The 21,110-nt window shown below is 39.8% G+C and overlaps 1 protein-coding gene and 1 non-coding gene across 3 annotated transcripts in view; one reads left to right on the top strand and one right to left on the bottom strand.

The window, feature by feature from the left end:
• Window positions 1-21,110, top strand: part of SMC6 (structural maintenance of chromosomes 6) — a 75,371-nt gene that overhangs the window by 38,046 nt on the left and 16,215 nt on the right. For both annotated transcript variants that reach the window (XM_055122784.1, XM_055122785.1), the window contains exons 14-22: window positions 288-466; window positions 2,360-2,564; window positions 4,876-4,990; window positions 5,741-5,901; window positions 6,666-6,801; window positions 9,169-9,249; window positions 11,077-11,247; window positions 19,282-19,419; window positions 20,593-20,738. In XM_055122784.1, coding sequence (XP_054978759.1) covers window positions 288-466; window positions 2,360-2,564; window positions 4,876-4,990; window positions 5,741-5,901; window positions 6,666-6,801; window positions 9,169-9,249; window positions 11,077-11,247; window positions 19,282-19,419; window positions 20,593-20,738 — 1,332 coding nt within the window. The remainder of the gene's footprint in view (window positions 1-287; window positions 467-2,359; window positions 2,565-4,875; window positions 4,991-5,740; window positions 5,902-6,665; window positions 6,802-9,168; window positions 9,250-11,076; window positions 11,248-19,281; window positions 19,420-20,592; window positions 20,739-21,110) is intronic.
• LOC129400515 (U6 spliceosomal RNA) lies at window positions 8,044-8,145 on the bottom strand. The gene has a single exon (XR_008627743.1). It is a non-coding gene; the product is annotated as a U6 spliceosomal RNA (small nuclear RNA).

Below are 21,110 nucleotides of genomic sequence, written 5' to 3'. Positions count from 1 at the left end.
TAAGCCTTTTACCAATTATTAATAGCACTTTGGGATTCAGCAATTTAGAGGATTCCTAGACTTTGTCACTGTTGAATTCCCCCCCTTTTTTTAAAAAGAATATTGCTAAGTTTGAGTATTTCTTACCATTGTTTTCTAGCAGTACACGTTATTATTTTCAGCTAAAGAAATCTGCTTTTAGTTCCATTGTGGCTGATGCACCCATTGGTGTACAGGTATTAGAATTAGAGGAAAAGGACAAATAAATTTCTCTATAACGAATCTGTTATTTTCCCACATATTTTCAGGAGAGAAGAATTAGATGTAAAGCATACACTGAACTACAACCAGAAGCAACTGAAAGAACTGAAAGATAGTAAAACGGATAGACTGAAAAGGTTTGGGCCTCACGTTCCAGCTCTGCTTGCCGCAATAGACGACGCTCACAGGCGCGGACAGTTCACCTATAAGCCTATAGGCCCTTTAGGTATTTGTCATCATTCACTTAAAATATAATAACATTAGAAATAAGTCCTCATTTTAAGGATGGAGTGCATTGAAACTATTTTAAATTTGTGTTAAAGAAATAAGTAGTTCTATGTTGACTTGTACAGATTTTAAGAAAATGATGTTATTTCATGACTTTATTTTTTTGTATTTAAAATAGTCAAAGGAAAGTAACTTGGGAAGAGAAATTGTAATTGAGTTCAAGGGTCTAGTTCTGATATGTTTTTAAATCCTTAATAAGTAAATTAAAGTAAATAAGTTAATAATGTAAATAAATGTAGAAATAGAAATAAATATCACTAATTTGATTGTAAGAGGTTAGTAGCAATAAAAACCAGTACATGATAAAATAAAATAAAAACCAAAACATTGTCAAAAAAAGTTGCTCACCACCTGATGTTTCATAATCTTTTTTTTTTTTGAACGGTGGTGGGGGGATGTTTGAGGGTCATCTGGCGGTGCTCAGGGGTTACTCCTTGACTCTGCATTCATGAATTACTCCTAGCAGTACTTGGGAGACCATCTGGGATTCCTTGGATGAATCTGGGTCACCGCATGTAGCGCAAGATCCCTCCCCACTGTACTATCTCTCTGGCTTCAGTTTTTCATAATCCTTATAAAAGAACTTAACCTTTCCCATTGAAATTAGGCTGCACTGTTTGTCTTATACCAGCTGTAAGATCTAGAATTACTTAATTCATGAACAGTTTTTTCTTTTTTTGGTTGGATTATTATCTCTGATTCTGTACCTTAGGTAAAAATAATGCTATAAAAATAACTATCTTCAATAGTTATTTTTGAATAGCTTCATATTATACCATACAATAAAGTATAATATGGGTAATGTACTATATTAAATTTTACCAGGGGACATAAAAATTTGTGCTTGGGGCTTATTCCTTACTCTACTCAGAGATCAGTACTGGTGGGGCTTGACGGGGAGTCATGTGGGATGCTGGGAATTGAACCTGGGTTGGCTGCTTCATTGTCTTAACTCTCCGGTCCCAGTATATTAAATACTGTAGCACTATAGCACTGTCGTCCTGTTGTTCATTGATTTACTCAAGCAGGCACCATTAATGCCTTCATTGTGAGACTTCTTGTTAACTGTTCTTGGCATATCGAATATGCCACGGGTAGCTTGCCAGGCTCTACCATGCGGGTAGAGGAATTGTATTTGAGTTTAGTGGTTTAAATACTATAGTGTCTTTTCATTAAAATTTTACCGTTTGCCACGATCTATTTTAATGAATAAAGAATATTTATCATCTTAATCTGAGTTCCTAAAGGTAGTTACTTTTACAGAAAATAATACAGATTGTATAAACCATTTGATTTGATTTTTCAGAGCAGCAGAGACTAGAATAGCATATTAGGAGAAATCTGAAGAGTTAGCTTCTCACCCTCCCCCCCACGCCCCTGTATTTGATGGACTTTCTGCCTATTGTGTCCAATGAATTCATGGGAATTTCCGGAACCATTAAAATAGTCACTGTCACTGTCATCCCGTTGCTCATCGATTTGTTTGCTCGGGCACCAGTAACATCTCTCATCGAGAGATTTATCGTTACTGTTTTTGGCATATCCAATATGCACGGGTAGCTTGCCAGGCTCTGCCACTCGGGCTCGATACTCTCGGTAGCTTGCTGGGCTCTCCGAGAGGGACAGAGGAATCAAACTCGGGTCGGCCACGTGAAAGGCAAACGCCCAATCGCTGTGCTATCACTCTAGCCATTAAAATTATATAGGTACTAATTTTAAACCTGCTTCTTATGAAAATGTTTAGAAGTCATTTGTGAATTATTTTTAAAAGTTACATTGGTATTTCAGAATAAGAACTTATGGAACCTTTTTTTATAATTGTTCCTTTTAGGAGCTTGCATTCACCTTCGGGACCCTGAGCTTGCTTTGGCTATTGAATCCTGTCTGAAAGGTCTTCTGCAGGCCTATTGGTGTCATAATCATGCTGATGAAAGAGTACTTCAAGCACTGATGAAAAAGTTTTATTCACCAGGGACCTCAAGGCCACAGATTATTGTTTCTGAGTTTCGGAAAGAAATGTATGATGTAAGACACAGGTAAGACCATAGTCATTAAACTCATCATGGGGATGAGCAATGGTGCGTGGATAGGGTGTTTGTCTTGTACGTGGCTGACCTGGATTTGATTCCTAGCACCCTGTATGGTTTTCTAATGGTAGTGAACCCTGAGTGCAGAGCAGGAATAAACTCTGAGCACCCCTAGGTATCACCCCCAAACCAAAAATAAGTAAGTTCGTCATATGCCACGTCAAAGAATCAAACCAGCTCTGGGCTGGGAAGAGAGTACAGCAGGTAGGATGCTTGCCTGGTCTGCAGCAGATCCATGTTCATGCCTGCCACTCCAGAAGGTTCCGTGAGTCCTGCAGGGAGTGATACCTGAGCCCAGAGTCGGGAATAAGTTCTCAGCATTCCCAGGTGTGGCCCCCAAGAATTAAACCAATTTATGTTAGCCTTACCTAGGTGCTCATTTGTAAATTGCTGGTAAGCTGCTGCTTTCATTTCAGTTGCAGCGTAGGAAGTGCCCGGCTGAGCTGCGTAGCACTTTCCTTTAAGGTCTTTCCCAGGAGATCTGTTGTGGGGAACAATACGGGGAAACAGATGGAGCTGGGATAGAAACTATACTCACGGGGAAATGACGGGGACCTACGGAGGCCATGAAAAGGGAGGTCCAGGGAGGTCCTGAGGAAGGACTTTGGCATTTGCTGCATTTCAGCTCTCAGTACTTTCACACATTCCAGAAAGAGCATTATGGATTATTTTCTTTATTGACTCTAACAAGCCTTCTTAGAGGCACAATAACCAGCTGTTTTCTTTGGTCCCCTCTGACTAACCAACCTGTTTTTTTCAACACATATTCCTGAACACAGGTTGCATTTAAATTTTTTTCCTCCCATTTTTTGCCTCCTTTGGAATAATAGCATATTTAGCTAAATAATAAAAATAATAAAATAATAACTAAGCTATCTGAAATATCACCTTTCTGAAATGATAGCTAACGTAATTCATGTACATCCATGTTTGTGTAATCACGAAGCAGCTAGGAATCCCGCTCCCCCGTCTGGGACAGCTGATGCCATGGGTGGACTAAGGAGGAAACGAGGGCCAGACTGGCGATCAGTTGCCATTTATTGCATTCTCCCACCTTCCTGTTCCAGTCCCACTAAGCCCCTCATTCCCATCTCTTCCTGTCTCCCTCGCTCATCTCTCCCCGCTCCAGCTCCTGCCTCTCTCTGCTCCCTTCCCAACTCCCCAGCATTGGGGGGTAGCACGATCAACATAGCAAAGCCATTCCTGACAGTCTGCAGCCAGGGGATCAGCTCAAGGGAGGAAATACCACCCAGGGGCTTTCCTCTTTTCCTTAGTCCAGTAACTTAGCATCTTAATTCTACTTTTTAATGTTAGTTTTGTGTGGATACAGTAAGAGATACATTAAGCTTGTAGGGTGGCTCTCCTGGGGATGTCTCGCTATAGATCTCAGACCACAGTGCTCAAGCCAGATTAATCTTTCCTAACCCTAGTAGGTTCATGATTTAGTTGTTACTTTTTGGATCATGACAGAATTTGTCCGTGACCATGCTCTTATAGTTATGTATTATGGCGCTTTGGCCTGGACAGTTTCAATGCGAGGGTACCTCACTACTTGCCCTAGGTCCATCCAGGCCCTCATTGGGACCCTGCTTTTGGAGTGCCAGGAAGTAAGGGCAACTGAGGGCATCTGAGTCGAGAGAACAGATACCCAGGAGTGAATATTATTTGGAGTCAGTTGACTCCCAAGTTAGAAAAGCATAGTGTTTTCAACTGTCTTCCTGTGTGTACAAAAAGGACTTTACTCTGCATTAAATATGGAAAGGACTGAAGGAGAAGAGAGAAGCACAGTCTGATTAGGAGATAAAGGTGATTGAGCGCTTGGGAGAGGGGAGCACAAAGAAGGAGATTACAAATAAACACAGAGGAATGGGGCCACTGTGATGGGAGTTACCCAGTAAACCTAAGCTCCCTGTGGCAAGGCAGAAAGGACAAACCAATGTTACCCTACACATATTCATGGTTCACTTTGAGCAGTTCCTAGTGCTTAGTATTCTGTCAGTGTTGGCTTAAAAAGAGCCTTATCACAGGGCCAGAGAGGTCGCACAGTGGGCAGGGCTCTTGCCCTATACGTGGTTGAACCCGGTTCAGTCCCTGGCATCACATCAATCCCCTGAGCTCTGCCGGGAGTGGTCCCTGCGCACAGGGCCAGGCGGAAGACCTGCGTGCCACTAGAGTGCCCTGACAGATAGGAACTCGTTACAGGTATGTCTTCAGATACGTATTTGCGGTTTGAAAATCACTTTTTCTTTTTCTCCTTTAGAGCTGCCTATCATCCAGAGTTCCCAACAGTTCTCACAGCTTTAGAAATCGATAACGCGGTTGTTGCCAATAGCCTCATTGACATGCGGGGGATAGAAACAGTGCTGCTAATCAAAGTAAGACTGCATGCTTGCTGCCTGGTGTGAGGTCTACATTCTAAACACTGGTGGCTGCGTAAATTCTTACTCTCCATTTCTTATCATACAGTGTTTCGTATGTTTTACCATTGTTTGTGTTACCTCATAGGAAGATACAATCATAGAACTGAAAGATATGTTTTCCGCTCCAGAGAATAACTTTCAGATATTCTTTGAGAAGCAATTTATGATATATAATTATTATTATTATTATTTTGTTACAGACAGGCATAAAACTTTTTGCTCTCTTTTGATTTGCCTAAATAATTCCAGACTTGTCCTACATACTTCAGTGTACTAATCTTTTTAGGAATAAACTGTTGATTTGCGTCTATTCTACAGGGCACAAAAGACTAAGATTTAAATGATCTGGTATAAAGTCAGTATTTTCATGTGAAGTACTTAAGATTATTTTTTAATTTGAAGTTGGTGTGAAAACACTTAAAGTATCAATTGCTCATGAAGTATTGTTTCTTAAACGATTTCGTAGTTTTTTTATTTTTTCTTAATCTTGAAGTTTTTATTTTTTGAAACTAACTTGAAGGAATTTTTCCATTCAGATGTTTAAATGAAATTATCTTTGGGCTGTCATATGGCAGGGCCCTGGGTTCCACGACATTGCGCTCCCAGGCACCCTTGGGAGAAGTGTCCCAGTGATGTTCTGAAATAGTTGCTTTAAAAATGTTTTGCCATCCTTAAAAAATGTATTTTTCCCGTTTATTCTTTCAGAATAATTCTGTAGCGCGTGCAGTAATGCAATCCCAAAGGCCACCCAGGAATTGTAGAGAAGCTTTCACTGCCGATGGCGATCAGGTTTTTGCAGGACGTTACTATTCATCTGAAAACACAAGACCTAAGTTCCTGAGCAGAGATGTGGATTCTGAAATAAGGTTGGTAGACGGTATAGCTTCAATATTTATCCCACTTTCCTCTGGCATATCCTTCCATTCCTGATACTCTGTTCACAGTCATTTGGCCCAGAAGATGGCTCAGCGGATTAAACTGTAGCCAGCAAGCGTTAGTCAGAAGTTCGGACCCCATTCCTGCCGCAGGTCCTGTGGCAGTTGCTGAAGAGTTGTTTCCCATCAAATCTACAGTTGTGTTTTTTGAAATTCATATTTAATAGGTATCTTTTTTATAGTAACAGATAACCTTTAGTCAGTGAAGGTCTCCCCAAGAAAGTTTAGCACATACTTTATTCCAGCAGCTGATGTTGAGCTGGATTTTTTTTATTTTGTCACTGGTTCAACTAGTAAATCTCTGAGAATGCAAAGTCATTTTAACTTCCTTCAGACTCTTGTATTTTCATGGTACTGTGGACATAAGACACATTGTTCTATTAAAATGTTAATGATTTTTTTTTCTTCATTGAATTCTTTCATGTTTTCGTTCTATATATATCTTTTCTTAACACTCTACACAAAGACTGCCACTTACAAGTATTACTAATGAAGTAAATTAATAAACTCCAGCTTGGCTCCAGTTTTAAAAGTATAGATATTTTGTGAAAACTCTGTATTTTCTTATTTTCTTATTGCTAACTTGAAGAATTTTATTCTCTTCATTTTGCAAATAAACTACTACAAGCTTTTACTTTGCTTTTTGGTAAATATTCAGAAGTAGACCTAAAACGTATTTTATTGTCTCTAACAAGTGACCTGGAGAATGAGATTGAAAATAAGAAGGCTCAGATATTAAATCTTCAACAACATTTGTCTGCCCTTGAAAAGGATATTAAGCACCAGGAAGAAATTCTTAAAAGGTGCCAACTACATTATAAAGAATTAAAGGTAAATAATTGCACTCAATTTCTTGTTGTCAGACTATCACTTCCGAGTTACCCAAGATTGGGGCCAAAGCAGTAGTATAGTGAGTTGGGTGCTTGTCTTGTACACAGTCAATCCGGGTTTGATTCCTGACACCACGTATGGTCCCTGAAGCCTGCCAAGAGTGATCCCTGATTGCAGAGCCAGGAATGAACCCTGAGCACTGCCAGGTGTGGCCCCAAAGCCAAAAAAGTAAAAGCAAGTTACCTTAAGATCCTACTGTTCATTTAATTAGATGAGTAGTTCTCAGATTATTATTTTTTTTATAATGTAGGAGTACTGCTATTTATTCAGCCATTGACTAAGCTGATTGAATTGGGCATAAACTCCACCTTACTTTTTCTTTATTCAGAATGTTAATTTTGTTATTTCATTATTATTTTTTCCCCTTTTTATTGATTCGCTGTGAGATACAATTACAAAGCTTTAATGTTTGAGCTTTGGTCATCATCAAACACCCATCCCTTCACCAGTGCATGTTTTCCACCACCAAAATCCCCAGTATACCGCACCCCCCTTCCAAACCTTCCCCTGCTGTGTGGTGGACAATTTCCCCTACTCTCCCTGTACTTTAGTTACATTCACTATTTTGACACCAGTCCCACCACTCAAACCTGCCGAAAAGGCAATGCTAGATGATTTGTTTTGTATTGCTTGTTATGGATAGAATATAATGACCAGGAAATTCTGTGTCATTCTCTTCCAGGAGCTGTAATTTATAGTCTCTGGGTATTGGCTGTTGATGAGATTACATGGTGCCGGGGCAGTTTTTGGGTGTGACTGCCAAATACTGGGGACCTGCGGGGAGGAGGCCTAGTCCCAATCTAAGCGGGTTTGGAGATCTCAGTCACAGTTCCTGCTTACCTCTGTACCACTGGCCCTAACTGCATCTTTTGATCTCTTTTGAGATTTATGGGTCTCTGAAATAGGGCCAATAAATGAGCTTATATAGCTGAACCGGCAGTGGTTTGTGGGTGTGGCTCCCACATACCTAACTTTTGACTGTTTAATTTCTTGGTAAACTTGGCCCCAAGTTGTTGGGGTCTAGCCAAAGGTACAGCAGCAATTTTGGGGGTATCTGGAAGTCTGAAGGCACCATCAGGCTGCTGATGTACTCGCCCCGAAGGTACAGGTTGACCTGCTGGCAGCACCACACCCTCAGATTATTTTTTAAATCAAGGTCCTTTAAAGTCTTTTTTTTTTTCTTTAAGTATGGAACGCTTCTCGGATTTGCGGATTTGCACAGGAGCTATGCTAATCTTCTCTGTTTCGGTCCAGTTTCAGTATATATGCTACCGAAGCGAGCACAAGCTCCCTTAAAGTCTTGAGATTTTACTTGTGTGATGTTTATCAATATTTGCTTTATTAAAAATTAAAACATAGGAATATTCTTTGTAAATAGTAAATTTTTGCTAACTTGAATAGCACTTTATGAAAAATGACTATTTCCCAAAATCAAACATACTTTAGTCAAATGACTGCCATATTTTCTATTTTAAAATCAAATTTTACCACACAAGCTTCTGTAGTTTGTTGCATCATAACAAGACAATCTCTTGTATACTCCTGAGAAAATACTAAACATTGAGCTATGGAAATAACTTTAACCTTGGGACTATTATGAGTCTCAGGGACACCAAGGAGTGTCTTCATTGTTTTTGCATGGGAAGGGATTAGCAATAAGGTCAACGTGTGGTGGACTTTACATAGAACTTCTGTTTGCTCATTCAGCACTAATGTTTCCCTTACATTCTATGGAATATTGCTTTCCTGTAAAGCAGGTTTTTTGTGAATTAATGTACTTTGTGGATTCAGTATTTCTTTTTAGTTTCGATTTTTGTATTGCTCATTTGAAGGGACAGAGTTGCCCAGGGATGGTCAGCCAGGCTCTGAGGCTGCTGTTTCCGTGCTGGGCTGTGTGCTGCAGGGGCTCACTGGCGCCAGGGTGAAGCTCCGAGTCCTTCTGCCTACAGAACATGCTCTCCAGCTCTTTGGGCTAATTTTTAATTTAATTTACCATCATTTTGAACTGGAGCACAGTGGGTAGGGCGTTTGCCTTGCACATGGCCGACCCAGTCCCTCTCGGAGAGCCGGCAAGCTACAGAGAGTACCCCACCCACACGGCAGAGCCTAGCAAGCTACCCTTGGCATATTTGATATGCCAAAAACAGTAACAAGTCTCACAGTGGAGACACTACTGGTGCCTGCTCGAGCAAATCGATGAACAATGGGACAACAGTGCTACAGTGCTAACCATCATTTTAGAAGTTATTGATTATTGATTTTTTTAATGTTATTGAAATCTAAAAAATCTTAAATTTTCTCTTTCAGATGAAAATTAGAAAAGGTATTTCTGAAATTCGGGAGCTTGAAAATATAGAAGAACACCAATCTGTAGATATAGCAACGTTGGTAAGATTTTTTTTTTCCCCTCTCAATTTAAGTGTAATTCTAAAGGATAAATGTTTTAGGCTGATATCATCTTAGCACCAGCATTTTGGAGTTTACTGCTTTTCAGTTGAACCTGCTTTTTATGAATGCTGCCTTCATGTACAATTAAAGTAGAAACTACTTGGTTTAGGGCTAAGATCCATACAGTAATTGTGTAATAATCAATTTTGTCTCCTGTTATCTGAGATAAAATTATCAATATTTAATTGTCTGTAACTTGTGGCCCATCAAACCTATAGTAGTATTATTTGGAATTAATGGATATCATATATTAATAGATATCTTTTAACCAGTAGTACTTTGTTTCTGCATTGTTTTTTTTGTTTTCCAAGTAAGTTTATCACATATTTTGTTACTTTTAATTTTGGAGGGGATTAATATTTGACATCTAGCTTAGCTTCTCTTGAGTTGTAAATGAACAGTCACAAACTTTTGTTAAAATGAACAGTTTTAATTAAGTATCTACATTATACTAATTACTACATTAAATATTGGAGTTTAACTGACAAAATAGATAAAATCACGCCATTTTGTCATTTTATTTTAATAAGAATGTGTTTTCATTGTTAGTAATCTTATTTCCTCTAATTTCCATGCATAGGAAGCAATACCATGACCACATATTATAATCTGGTGATAATTTGATTTTTATGATGCTGTCTGTATAATTCTTATTTTCTTTTTTCCATAATCTAGTATCTCTTAGGATTTCTGGGTGGGTCTGCATTGAAATGCTTTGATATTATTGCAGAGATAAATTTTTACGTTATAATTTTCTTTTTTTTTCTTTTTGGGTCACACCTGGCAGTGCTCAGGGGTTACTCCTGGCTCTGCACTCAGGAATCACCCCTGGCAGAGCTCAGGGGACCATATGGGATGCTGGGAATCGAACCCGGGTGGGTTGCGTGCAAGGCAAATGCCCTACCCACTGTGCTCCGGCCCCGGTTTTCTTTTTATTTCTTGAATAGTAAATAAATCTTTGCTTTGAAACTCCCAGAAAAAAAAATAATCTTGTTTTCTTATAGAGTATTTCTGGTTTAAAATTTTAATATGTATAGCAAATTTCTTAAAGGTATGGACCGTTTTATTTATTTACTCAGCATCTGTCACGTTTTCTGAACAAGGCCCTTTGGTCTCGGGCCACACTCGGTATCTCCCTGGCCAAATCCGTGCTTAGGAGTGAAGCCTGGCTGTGCTCGGGTTATCATATGTGGTGCAGGATTCCGTGATGTCAGCCACATGCAAGACCAAGTGCCTCACCCTCTGAACTGTGTCTTTGTTCCTCAGCACACTACATAGTGAGAGAAAGAGCTAAGTAGGGGGCCCGAGAGCTAGTATAGCAGGTAGAGCTCTTGCTTTATACATGCCAACATGGGTTCTATCCTCTGTACCCTGTATGGGCTCACCTGCCCCCAGCCCCTCTAGGAGTGATCCCTGAGCACCACAGGGATGGCTCAGAAAGTGAGAGTAAATTAAAGGCTAGAGGCTCCAAGGATTTGGCACATGCTCTGCATGTAGATGTCCAGGGTTTGATCCCCAGCTCCACACGGTCCCCTGAGTACCCCAGGGAATACCCCTTGATCACTGCAGTGCTTTGTGTCCTAAAAGTCACCACTTGTTTTGACTTTTTTTTTCCCTTTGTCCTAATTTATCATTAAGGGTATAGAAATATTCTAGTATTTTTTATGTTCATCTTTAGCCTATGGATTCTTTCAGAATTGTATGTACTGTTTTTCTATAGGATAGAGCATTTTAATTAACCCCGTGTGCTTTGTAAATATTAACCAGGAAGATGAAGCTCAGGAAAACAAAATCAAAATGAAAACGGTTGAAAAAAATATGGAGCAACAAAAGGAAAATATGGAACATCTTAAAAGTGTGAAAGTAGAAGCAGAAAACAAGTATGATGCAATTAAGCAGAAAATTAATCAATTATCAGAGCAAGCAGATCCTCTTAAGGTATGTCCATCATTATTATATGTGAATTTTATGTCTTAATTTGTATTCAGAGTATTCACTAGATAAGTTTAACTGAACAAAGTCTTAGTTAAATATGAATATAGCCACATGAAAATGGAGTGTATTAATCAAATTTTTACCATTGAAACAATTAGAACTCAGTACTTTGGCTCTTGCTTTATGAGAAAAAAATTGACAAATTTCTTTTTTTCCAAACACTGCAGTTTTTATTCTCTGTTTATTTTATGCTGTTCTCTTTTAGAACCAGAATCAGGGACATCTCACTTTGCTTCATTGTTTCTATGTTTATCTTTCTGTTGTCCCAACATTTCTTAACAATAAAACTTGGGTTAATAAAATTCAACCTAAAAAACAATGCTAGTTGATTCTATTTATTATTATGTTTCAGTTAACACTCATTTTTTCTTGGCTCATGCTTTTAAATAGGAAAATACAATTACTTAACAGTTACATTTGTGATGTAAATTTTTCCATGTTGTTTAATGACTTTATTATCAATCGCTTGTTATTCTTTTTGTGACTAACTCAATTATTCACAGAGCTTCAAGTTTCATTTATAATAACACTATAAAGAATATTTTAGAGTAAAGGGATATATTGATATTATTTAAAAATCCCTCCCCCCCACCCCAGGGATAGTACGGTGGTGCAGTGGAGAGGGCTCTTGCCTCGCACGTGCAACTTTGATTCCCACTGTACCACGCGTGGCCCCCAGAGTCCTGGCAGGAATAATTCCTGATCATAGAACCGGTAGCCCTGAGCACCACTGGGTGTGGCCCCAAAGCAAACAAATAAATAAATATAAACCGCCCCTCTTTTTACAGGAAAACTAGCCCCCATTTGAATAAAAAATTAGGTAAAAAGTTAAAAATAATTTGCACATATGTGGTTTTTAGCTATAATTGTCTTCATTTTAAAATTATGTCTTCTGTAATTTTTGGTTGGGAGAATATTAAAGGAAGCTAGAGAGTTGCATAGGGAAAAAGTCCTCTTTTTTCTTTTCTTTTTTTTTTTTTTTTTGCTACAGCAACCCTGGTGTTGTGCAGATGCTCCCCTTGGGGCCCAGGGAGTCTCGGGGTGCTGGGTTTGGACCCAGGCTTCTGCACGTGCTCCAGCTCTTCGCATATATCGCCCTCGCCCCTAGAAACAATAATTGATGTTTCTGGTGGATTTCTTCCATTTGGTTGGGATTTTTGCCTGCCAAAATAACCCAAGGTAGTTTTGAATATATTTTCTGTTTGGGATGATTGGTGTCCTTTGTTTTAGAGAACAGCACTGTAGCACTGTCGTCCCATCCTTTGATTTGCTCAAGCGGGCACCAGTAATGTCTCCATTGTGAGACTTGTTACTGTTTTTGGCATATCGAATATGCCACGGGTAGCTTGCCAGGCTCTGCCATGCGGGCGGGATACTCTTAGTAACTTGCTGGGTCAGCCATGTGCAAGGCAAATGCCCTACCGGCTGTGCCAAGTGATGGGTTAACTGATTAATGAGAATATAAAACTTAGATTTGTAAGTAGCTTAAAATGGGGAGTGGCTTAACGGGCTAGTGTGCCTGTTTTGCACTCTGGAGGTCCAGGTTTGTCCCTGGCACCCCATGATTCCCCACGCACCACCAGGACAAACTCTGACTCTGAAACCCCATTTCAGGAACAGCTCCTAACCACCTCCACGTGTGGCCCAAACGCCTAGAAAAGTTAAACTTTTAAAGTTTAAAAGTTAAACTTTTAAACTTTTAAAGTGAAGAAGGATATTTAGAATGATAGTATAGAGAAAGACATGAAAGATAACTGCTATAGGAAATCAAAACCACAAAGACAGAGCTCGGGATAGAAAAGAGGACAAAACACTGGAGAGGTAAAACAGGGAGTCAAGTGCTTTTCATGTAGCTGACCTCAGTTCGGTCACCACACATTATCCCCTCAGCACTGGCGGGGTTACTCTTCAGGACAGAGCCAGGCATTGCCTCTGAACACCACAGGTTGTGGCCCCAAGTACCCTACTCCCCAAAATTTTGTTATGAATAGAAGATATCATTACGTCAATAAAATAAATATATCAGTAGCAGACAAGGTAAAATTCAGAACTCATTAGAGTAGTGAAGTTATGACAAAGATTTAAAAAGATTTCACATGCTTAAAAACAATGTAAGTCAAAATGGTGAAATTTTTTGAAACAGTGGATTAGCACCTAAATTTTTTTTATCCCCAATTTAAAATTTAAATCAGAAAATGATGAAGAGTACATTGTGTTCTGTTCTTTTAGGGACCTCTAGGCTAAAGCAACTCCTGGAATTGGGAGTCCATAAATAAGTTCAAGCGCAGAAAATATGGGCAGAAGGCAATAAGAATTCTTGGTCTTAGCTCTTTGCCTTGGCTGCAAATTACTGAAAGCTAGGAGGTGAGTCCTTCAGCGAACCTGCATGCAATCGGCCACGAGCCGAGAGGCTTTGTCTTCACAGCACACGTCACACTAGCCGTCAGTCCTAACACAGGACCGAGGACTTGGCTAACAAAATGATGGACAACTGTTAACCGTGATATTTTAGCAGTTTCTCAGTATGATTTGTTTGCTTTTAGGACTGTGGTTCATATTGAAATGTTTTTAGAACTTTTCCTGAAATTTAGTTCACTTTATGCACTTTAGTTCATTTTAAACATTTGCTCTCATTGTGAATCTCGTTTGTTGGACAGAGTGTGACCGCAAGTAAGCTTGCGGAGAGAGTTGGTCTGCATAGATGGAGTAGGAGAACCCCTTAGAGCCAGAGAAGGCAGTTTCTGTGGATTGATGGGATGATGCCTTTGAAAGTTTCAAGAGCTAATGTTCTGTTGTTCTTTTTTTGTTTGTTTGGGTCACACCTGGTGATGCACAGGGGTTATTCCTGGCTCATGCACTCAGGAATCACTCCTGGCAGTGCTCAGGGGACCATATAGGATACGGGAATCAAACCCAGGTCGGCCGCATGCAAGGCAAACGCCCTACCCGCTGTGCTATCATTCCAGCCCCCTCTTGTTTTTTTAAAGCCTGTTAATTTGAAACTTAGGAGAGTAATACACACGGGTAATTCTCAAATATTGTTTAGTAATTAAGTTGCTTATTTAAGCGCCTTTTTGTTTATTTGTCAGAGGGGTGTGGGGATGGGCACACCCTGCATGCACAGAGCTTACTCCTGGTTCTGAGCTCAGGCATTCTTCTGGCAGCCGTGGGTGGCCATTTGGGATGCTGGGGACACACCTGGGCTGACCGTGTGCGAGGCAAGTGCCCTCCTACTGTATGATCTCTGCAGCTCCCATTGAAGCACCCTGAGAATGAAACTTCCAAGTGGTTTTCTTTTTTCTAGCTTTTCAATCTCTTGCTTTGTGGAGCCCGAGAATTGTGGGCTCCTTGGGATCCAGCCTTAGGCTCCCGTGTTGAAAGCATGCCCTTCAGACCCTTGAATCGTTGGACCCCATCAGTCTATGTTTTAAACTTTCAACTTCAACTTCTTTAAGTTATAAAGTTAAAACTCCCAGTAAAATGCAAATTAACAAAATGCTTTCTTGCTCCCATTTGTTTTATATTTGAAAATACCCAGGGCATAAGTTTATTAATGACAAATTGAATAACCAGGATAAACAGAGGAAAAGGCAGTTCATTTCATCCTATAAAATTAAACCTTTTCTTTCCAAAATTGGAAGAAGGATTTACCTGCACAAATGTGTTACCATTGGCACCATAGAGCTAAATTCTTTCTTTAAGGAAAATTTAGCTCTCTTTATTTTAACTTTGTGCCAAAAATGATTGGCAAATGTGTGTTTACGCCATTCCAATTTTCTGTTAGTATTATCTCTTATTATATAAATTGCGTGCATTTTCTTTTATTCTCTTTGAAGTAAAGGAACTGCTCATCGCTATCTTATATGGATCACTGGGTTTCTTGGGTATTTTGGGTTTTATGTGAAGCAAAAGTTTATTGGGGAAATAAAGGGAGGGAAGAAGAGACGTAGATTTAGTTACATGCTCAAGAGAGAACCTGGGCGTCTCCAGAATGGAGAGAAAGCCAAGTACATATGCCAAGCAAGGGTGTGTGGGTCGTTTCCCTGGAAAGTAGAAATGCGCCCTCAGGTATGAAAGTCCATATTCTAAGACAGGAGATCCAGGCAGATCGTGTGCATCCGTGTTTTAGTTTTTAGCAGGACACTTTTTAGGGGTTGGGATTGCACACAGTAGTGCTCACGGCTTACTTCTGGCTCTGTGCTCAAGGATCACTCCTGATGGGACTCAGGAAACTGAGTGTGGTGCTGGGTTTTGAACCCAGGCCAGCAGTCGTAAGGTAAGCGTCCTACCCACTGTACTATCTCTGGCCCATAACACAACTCCCTTATAAGAATGGCAGATTTGCTTGCATGCTGCTGGCCTTGGTTTGATCCCCAACACCCCATACGGTCACCCCTGAGAACTGCCAGGAGGGATTTCCTCAGAGCAGAGCCAGAAGTAACTTCTGGCCATCGCAGGGTGTGGCCCAGAAACAACCAAAGACAAAAGAAAGCTATGTCTGAGGTCTGTAAAAGGTGATAGTTATTTTTAGCAGGATAAATAAGATGCCTTTAATTGTGGTTTTAGGTAAGGAAATACCCTTAGTCCTGTTACAAAGGGTAAATATTTCCAGTCCTTAAATACTTCACAGGTTCTTTTTGTGTACGTAGAAGTCTTTCAAAATTCTGAATTGCAGCATAGACTGCAGGCATGGCCGCCCGAGGCTGCCGCTGTGGCCTTTGTGACCCCTAGAACCACTGGGGAGGCCCCCCAAGTTAAACAATGTTCTCCCAACAGAAGAACTCTTAAAAAGCACAGTGTAAAAGAAGAGTTTTATTTGGATAGAATTTGCGTATAACATTATGTGGGTGTTGAGTTTGGTATGGGGCCAGTGAGAGTGAGTGATGGGCAGGGTGCTTGCATGGCACGCGCCCAGCCCGGGTCCAGTCCCTGGTATTGCCATATGTGATCTCTGAGCACGGAATCAGCATTAAACTCTATGCACAACCTTAGGAGGTAAGTATTGCCCAGAGGGCCTCACATGTGGCTCAGACACACACACACTCACACAAACACACACACACACACACACACACACACACACACTACAGATGCATTCACTTGGTTAAGGTTCAGTACGTATATAGGTTTTCAACTACACAGAACGTAAACTTAATGCTCAAAAGTTTTTCTCCTGCTATTTCCCTTTGTATCATTCCCTTCCCACATCCTTGTCCTTGTCTCCAGGAACCCACTCTGCTTTCTAGTAATATAGTTTGTACATTTTCATAATTATGTGTAATAAATTAACATATTCTGTCCCTTGCCTTTTTTCAGTTTGTTCTTTTTCAGAATCTACACTGTTTATCACATAGTACATAGAGTATTAGTATTTTTTGAAAAAAAAAAATAATTATAGGGCCTGGGAGATGGTACAATGGGTAAGGCACTTGCCTTGTACATGGCTGACCCAATTCAATCTCTGCCATCCCATCTGAGCTCTGCCAGGAGTGATTGCTAAGTGCAGTCAGCAGTAACCCCTGAGCACTACCGGGTGTGGCCCAAAGACAAAAATTAAAAGTTAAAAAAGTAAGAAAGCAGTGATTGTGTTTTATGAGGAAGAGAAAAACAAGTATATATCATACAAGTTACTGTTTATCATACCTATCCACATTGTTTCTTAAATCAGTAATTTATTCCCTTAAATTGGTGATTTATACTTCACTGTGTTTAATATGACACAGTTTGTTTTTTTCATTTTCTTAATGATTATCTGATATGGTATCCAGTTGGGAACTATTACAAATAAAGCAGCTCTGAACCTTTGTGCATATCTTTAATATATCAAATTAGATGAGCAAAATCTAACATATTAACCTTATAATGTTGACTTTAAGATCAAGACCTTAATAAAGGATTTTAGGAACCCCAAGCCTACCAAACTCCTGAATAATTTGAAAACCCAACAAATATTATAAAACTGAAATTAAGAAAAAAATTGAAATTATGCATCGTTTTTTAACGTAATGGAATCACACTGAAGATTGTTAATAGCAAGATAGCAGATATTTCAAAGCTAACAAGTTTAATCATGGTCCAAAACAGTGTTTAAGAGAAAATTTTTTAATATTTTGTACCAAGCTAAAGCAAAAAGCAGTTTACCAGAATTTATGGCCGATGGCTATGCCGATACTCAGAATTTTGTAGTACTGAAGATTATATTAGACAGTTTTGCAGAAAAGATAAGCAAGCAATACTCCGCACACATTTGTGATTTAAAAAGTAATCTTTTAAAGTAATCAACTGCAGCATGTTAAGGAGTATTCAGCCTGCAGATGACTAGAAAAAGCAATTATAACTTGTTTTCATCTTTTTTTTTCTTAGTCTAGTGTTGGAATTTCTCCTCAGTACATAAGGCAGGTCAAAGAAATAAAAGATACACAGCTTATGAGCGAAGAAATAAAAAGTTTTTGTTGCACATGACATAGAAATTAAAACTGTCTCTATTGCATATGACATAACTATGCAATCCCAGAATCTACACTAGAACTCAAACTAATAAATGAGCTCAGCAAAGATACAAATACAAACTTAGGGGGGAAATTCATTGTATTTTCATATGCTCACAGTGAACAGTGGCATTGTGATGCCACTCAGTTACTCCAAATAATGAAATGTTGCTATACAAATTTATTAGCATATCAACAGGACCTGCATCTTGACCATCCGTAAACATGGATTTGCCTGGTCTCAATTTTCCATATAAGAGAATCCCATGTTTGTGGGTTTCTTTGTGTTGGGGCTACACCTGATAGTGCTCAGGGGGTTACTCCTGGCTTTGCTCCCAGGGATCACTCTGTGTGGCTCGGGACTGTGGGGTGCCAGGGATCACACCCGGGGCAGTGGCATGCCAGGCAAATGCCCTGCCCTCTGCACTGTTGCTCTGGCCCCCCATGTGTGTTTTTTACCTTTGATATTTTCAGGGTTCTGCTAGGGTCTGAGTCCTTACTTTACTATTGCAGTGTCTCATAGTTTGCCACTCCATGGGTATTCCAAGTATTGCTTAATATTACTGAGGGCTTTTTAAAAGTCTCTTCTGTCTACTAATTTTTTACCTAAAACCTCTTTTTAAAATGTTTTTTGACATAGTTGCTAATGTTAAAATCCTTTCTCTATTCCAGTTCACCTGTTAAAAAAAATTAAAGAACTATCGCACTGTTGCACTGTCTTCCCATTGTTCATTGATTCCCTCGAGTGGGCATCAGTAATGTCTTCATTGTGAGACTTGTTACTGCTTTTGGTGTATCGAATACTCCACGGGTAGCTTGCCAGGCTCTGCCGTGTGGGCAGGATACTCTCAGTAGCTTGCGGGCTCTCCTAGAGGGATGGAGGAATCGAACCCAGGTTGGCTGCATGCAAGGCAAACACCCTACCCGCTATGATTTACAAAATTATTGATAGTTGCATTTTAGGCATATAATATTTGTGCCACGGCCAGTGTCAGCTTCCTTCCTTCCAGTTTTCTCATATTCCCTCCTCATCCCAACCGTCACCCGATTCCACGCCTGTCACCGTGACAGGCACATTGCAGAGTTCAGTGGCTGCAACCTGGTCTCATGTTTTCAGTGTTAAGTCTGTGCTGTGGATATATAACTATACCAGCTCACTTTACCTTTTTAAAAACAGTTTTTCTGTCAAATGACCTCTAAGTATCCCACACAAAACTAATTTCCTTCTTTTCTAAAAGAACATTAAAAACACCATAATCTTTGGAGACTTCTTATAAGAATTTAAATAGAATAATGTGATATGCAAGTTTTGGGGAATCCCTCATTTTTGTTCACACATAAAGATGTGAAGTCTTACACTTCTCTTTTCAAGCGGTATAAACAAACCCCTTTGCTTTAGTGAATTTTAGTGAGTGGATTTTATACCTCTGCTAGTAAATCTTTCATAGCAACCTTCTCTTGATAGATTGCTTTGACTCTTTTCAAACAGGATGAGTTAAACCTTGCAGACTCAGAAGTAGATAACCAGAAGCGAGGAAAACGGCATTATGAAGAGAAACAAAAGGAACACCTGGACACTCTGAATAAAAAGAAACGAGAACTGGATATGAAAGAAAAAGAGCTTGAGGTTATCCACTGTTTTTCTTTTTTCCTCGTTTACAAACCTAGTCATGATTAATTAAAGTAGGGTTTTTTTTTTAAGTATGTTCTCCTAATGTATTTCCAAACACGGCCCATGTGATGGACATATGCTTTGCAAAGAGCAACAGCTGTCTTGTTGGATCAGCAGAGGCGGAGACACAGAGAGTGTCTTGCCTGTGACTGTTCACATAGACCAAGTGAAGAGGGCCCTGGGCCTGCCTGCAGCAGCCCGCTTGTGCCTCTGCGTGATTTGGAGCCCGAGTCCTTCACTGCCCTCATAGTTCATCACGCGCCCAGTCCGGCAAGGGGGTAGCAGCTTCTAGTTAGAAAAAGACACTCCTTCCTCGGAGTAGTTGGGATGATGGTGAGGCTGGAATCGGGCTGCTTCTCACTGCACACCGTTGCTGCCGGCTGTCTAGCAGCAGCTGTCTTCCCAGAGCCCGGTGAGCTGAAGACGACCTTTATTTATTTATTTATTTATTTATTTATTTATTTATTTATTTATTTGCGTCACGCCCGGTGATGCACAGGGGTTACTCCTGGCTCTGCACTCAGGAATTATCCCTGGCGGTGCTCAGGGGACCATATGGGATGCTGGGAATCGAACCCGGTGAAGACGACCTTTAGCGAGTAGAGATGTTTTCCATACATCTTAGGGAAATGACTTAGACTCCAGATTCCATTGCTTTCTTTAAGACTCGTCACATGAAAATATAAACATGCTGTTTTTAAAGTATTTTACTTTTAGTCTTTAGTCCTTTAGTTTGTTTTCAGTGCTATTTGATATTCGGGTATCATCCTAAGACAAAAAGTTATGTCTAATTTTAGCACCCTGAATGTCTTTTTTTTTTTTGGTAATTTAAAGATTGTTTCGCTGGAAAGTTTGGGAGATTTTTGAAATTAATAAATTAGAATTAGAATGCAGTAAGACAGTTTCTGGGAAGATTTATGACTCAAACTAGTTCTCAGTATAGCGCTTACAAAAATTGTATTGATGTTAGATGTAATTAAAACGTACCTGAAAATACTTGTTCCAATTAAAAAAAAAAAAAACGTACCTGAACATAATTTCATAATCCTTGCATATATTGACACATGCAGTATAATGGTTGTTAAATCCAAGAAGGGTTTTAAATTTAATATTTTTTTCCCCCCTTAGGAGAAAATGTCACAAGCAAGACAGATCTGCCCAGAGCGAATAGAAGTGAAAAAGTCAGCATCAATCCTAGACAAAGAAATTAACAGATTAAGACAAAAGATACAGGCAGAGCATGCTAGTCATGGAGATCGAGAAGAAATAATGAGGTAGGTTGTCGGCAACTTCCTGCTCGTGTGTGTGTGTGTGTGTGTGTGTGTGTGTGTGTGTGTGTGTGTGTGTTTAAGATAAAAACTAGGTATTTTATATGTGCATCCTAAGTTTGGGTGACATTTGCTCTAGCAAGTAAGTTTGGCTAGTCTTATCAAATTTGATGTCCGTATCAAACTTCAAACTTAAGTCTCGTGGGTGCATTGCAAGCATCTTATCCTACTGTTGGGCACATCCCTTGCCCAAGTGGAGCCTTTTCTGGCCCATGCACTCAGGAATTACTCCTGGCGGTGCTCAGGGGACCATATGGGATGCTGGGAATCGAACCCGGGTTGACCACGTGCAAGGCAAACACCCTACCCGCTGTGTTC

The sequence above is a fragment of the Sorex araneus genome, chromosome X, assembly GCF_027595985.1.
Source record: "Sorex araneus isolate mSorAra2 chromosome X, mSorAra2.pri, whole genome shotgun sequence".
NCBI classification, from domain to species: Eukaryota; Metazoa; Chordata; class Mammalia; order Eulipotyphla; family Soricidae; genus Sorex; species Sorex araneus.
The sequence above is the reverse complement of the archived record's forward strand: the minus strand, read 5'-3'. Positions and strand labels throughout refer to the sequence as shown.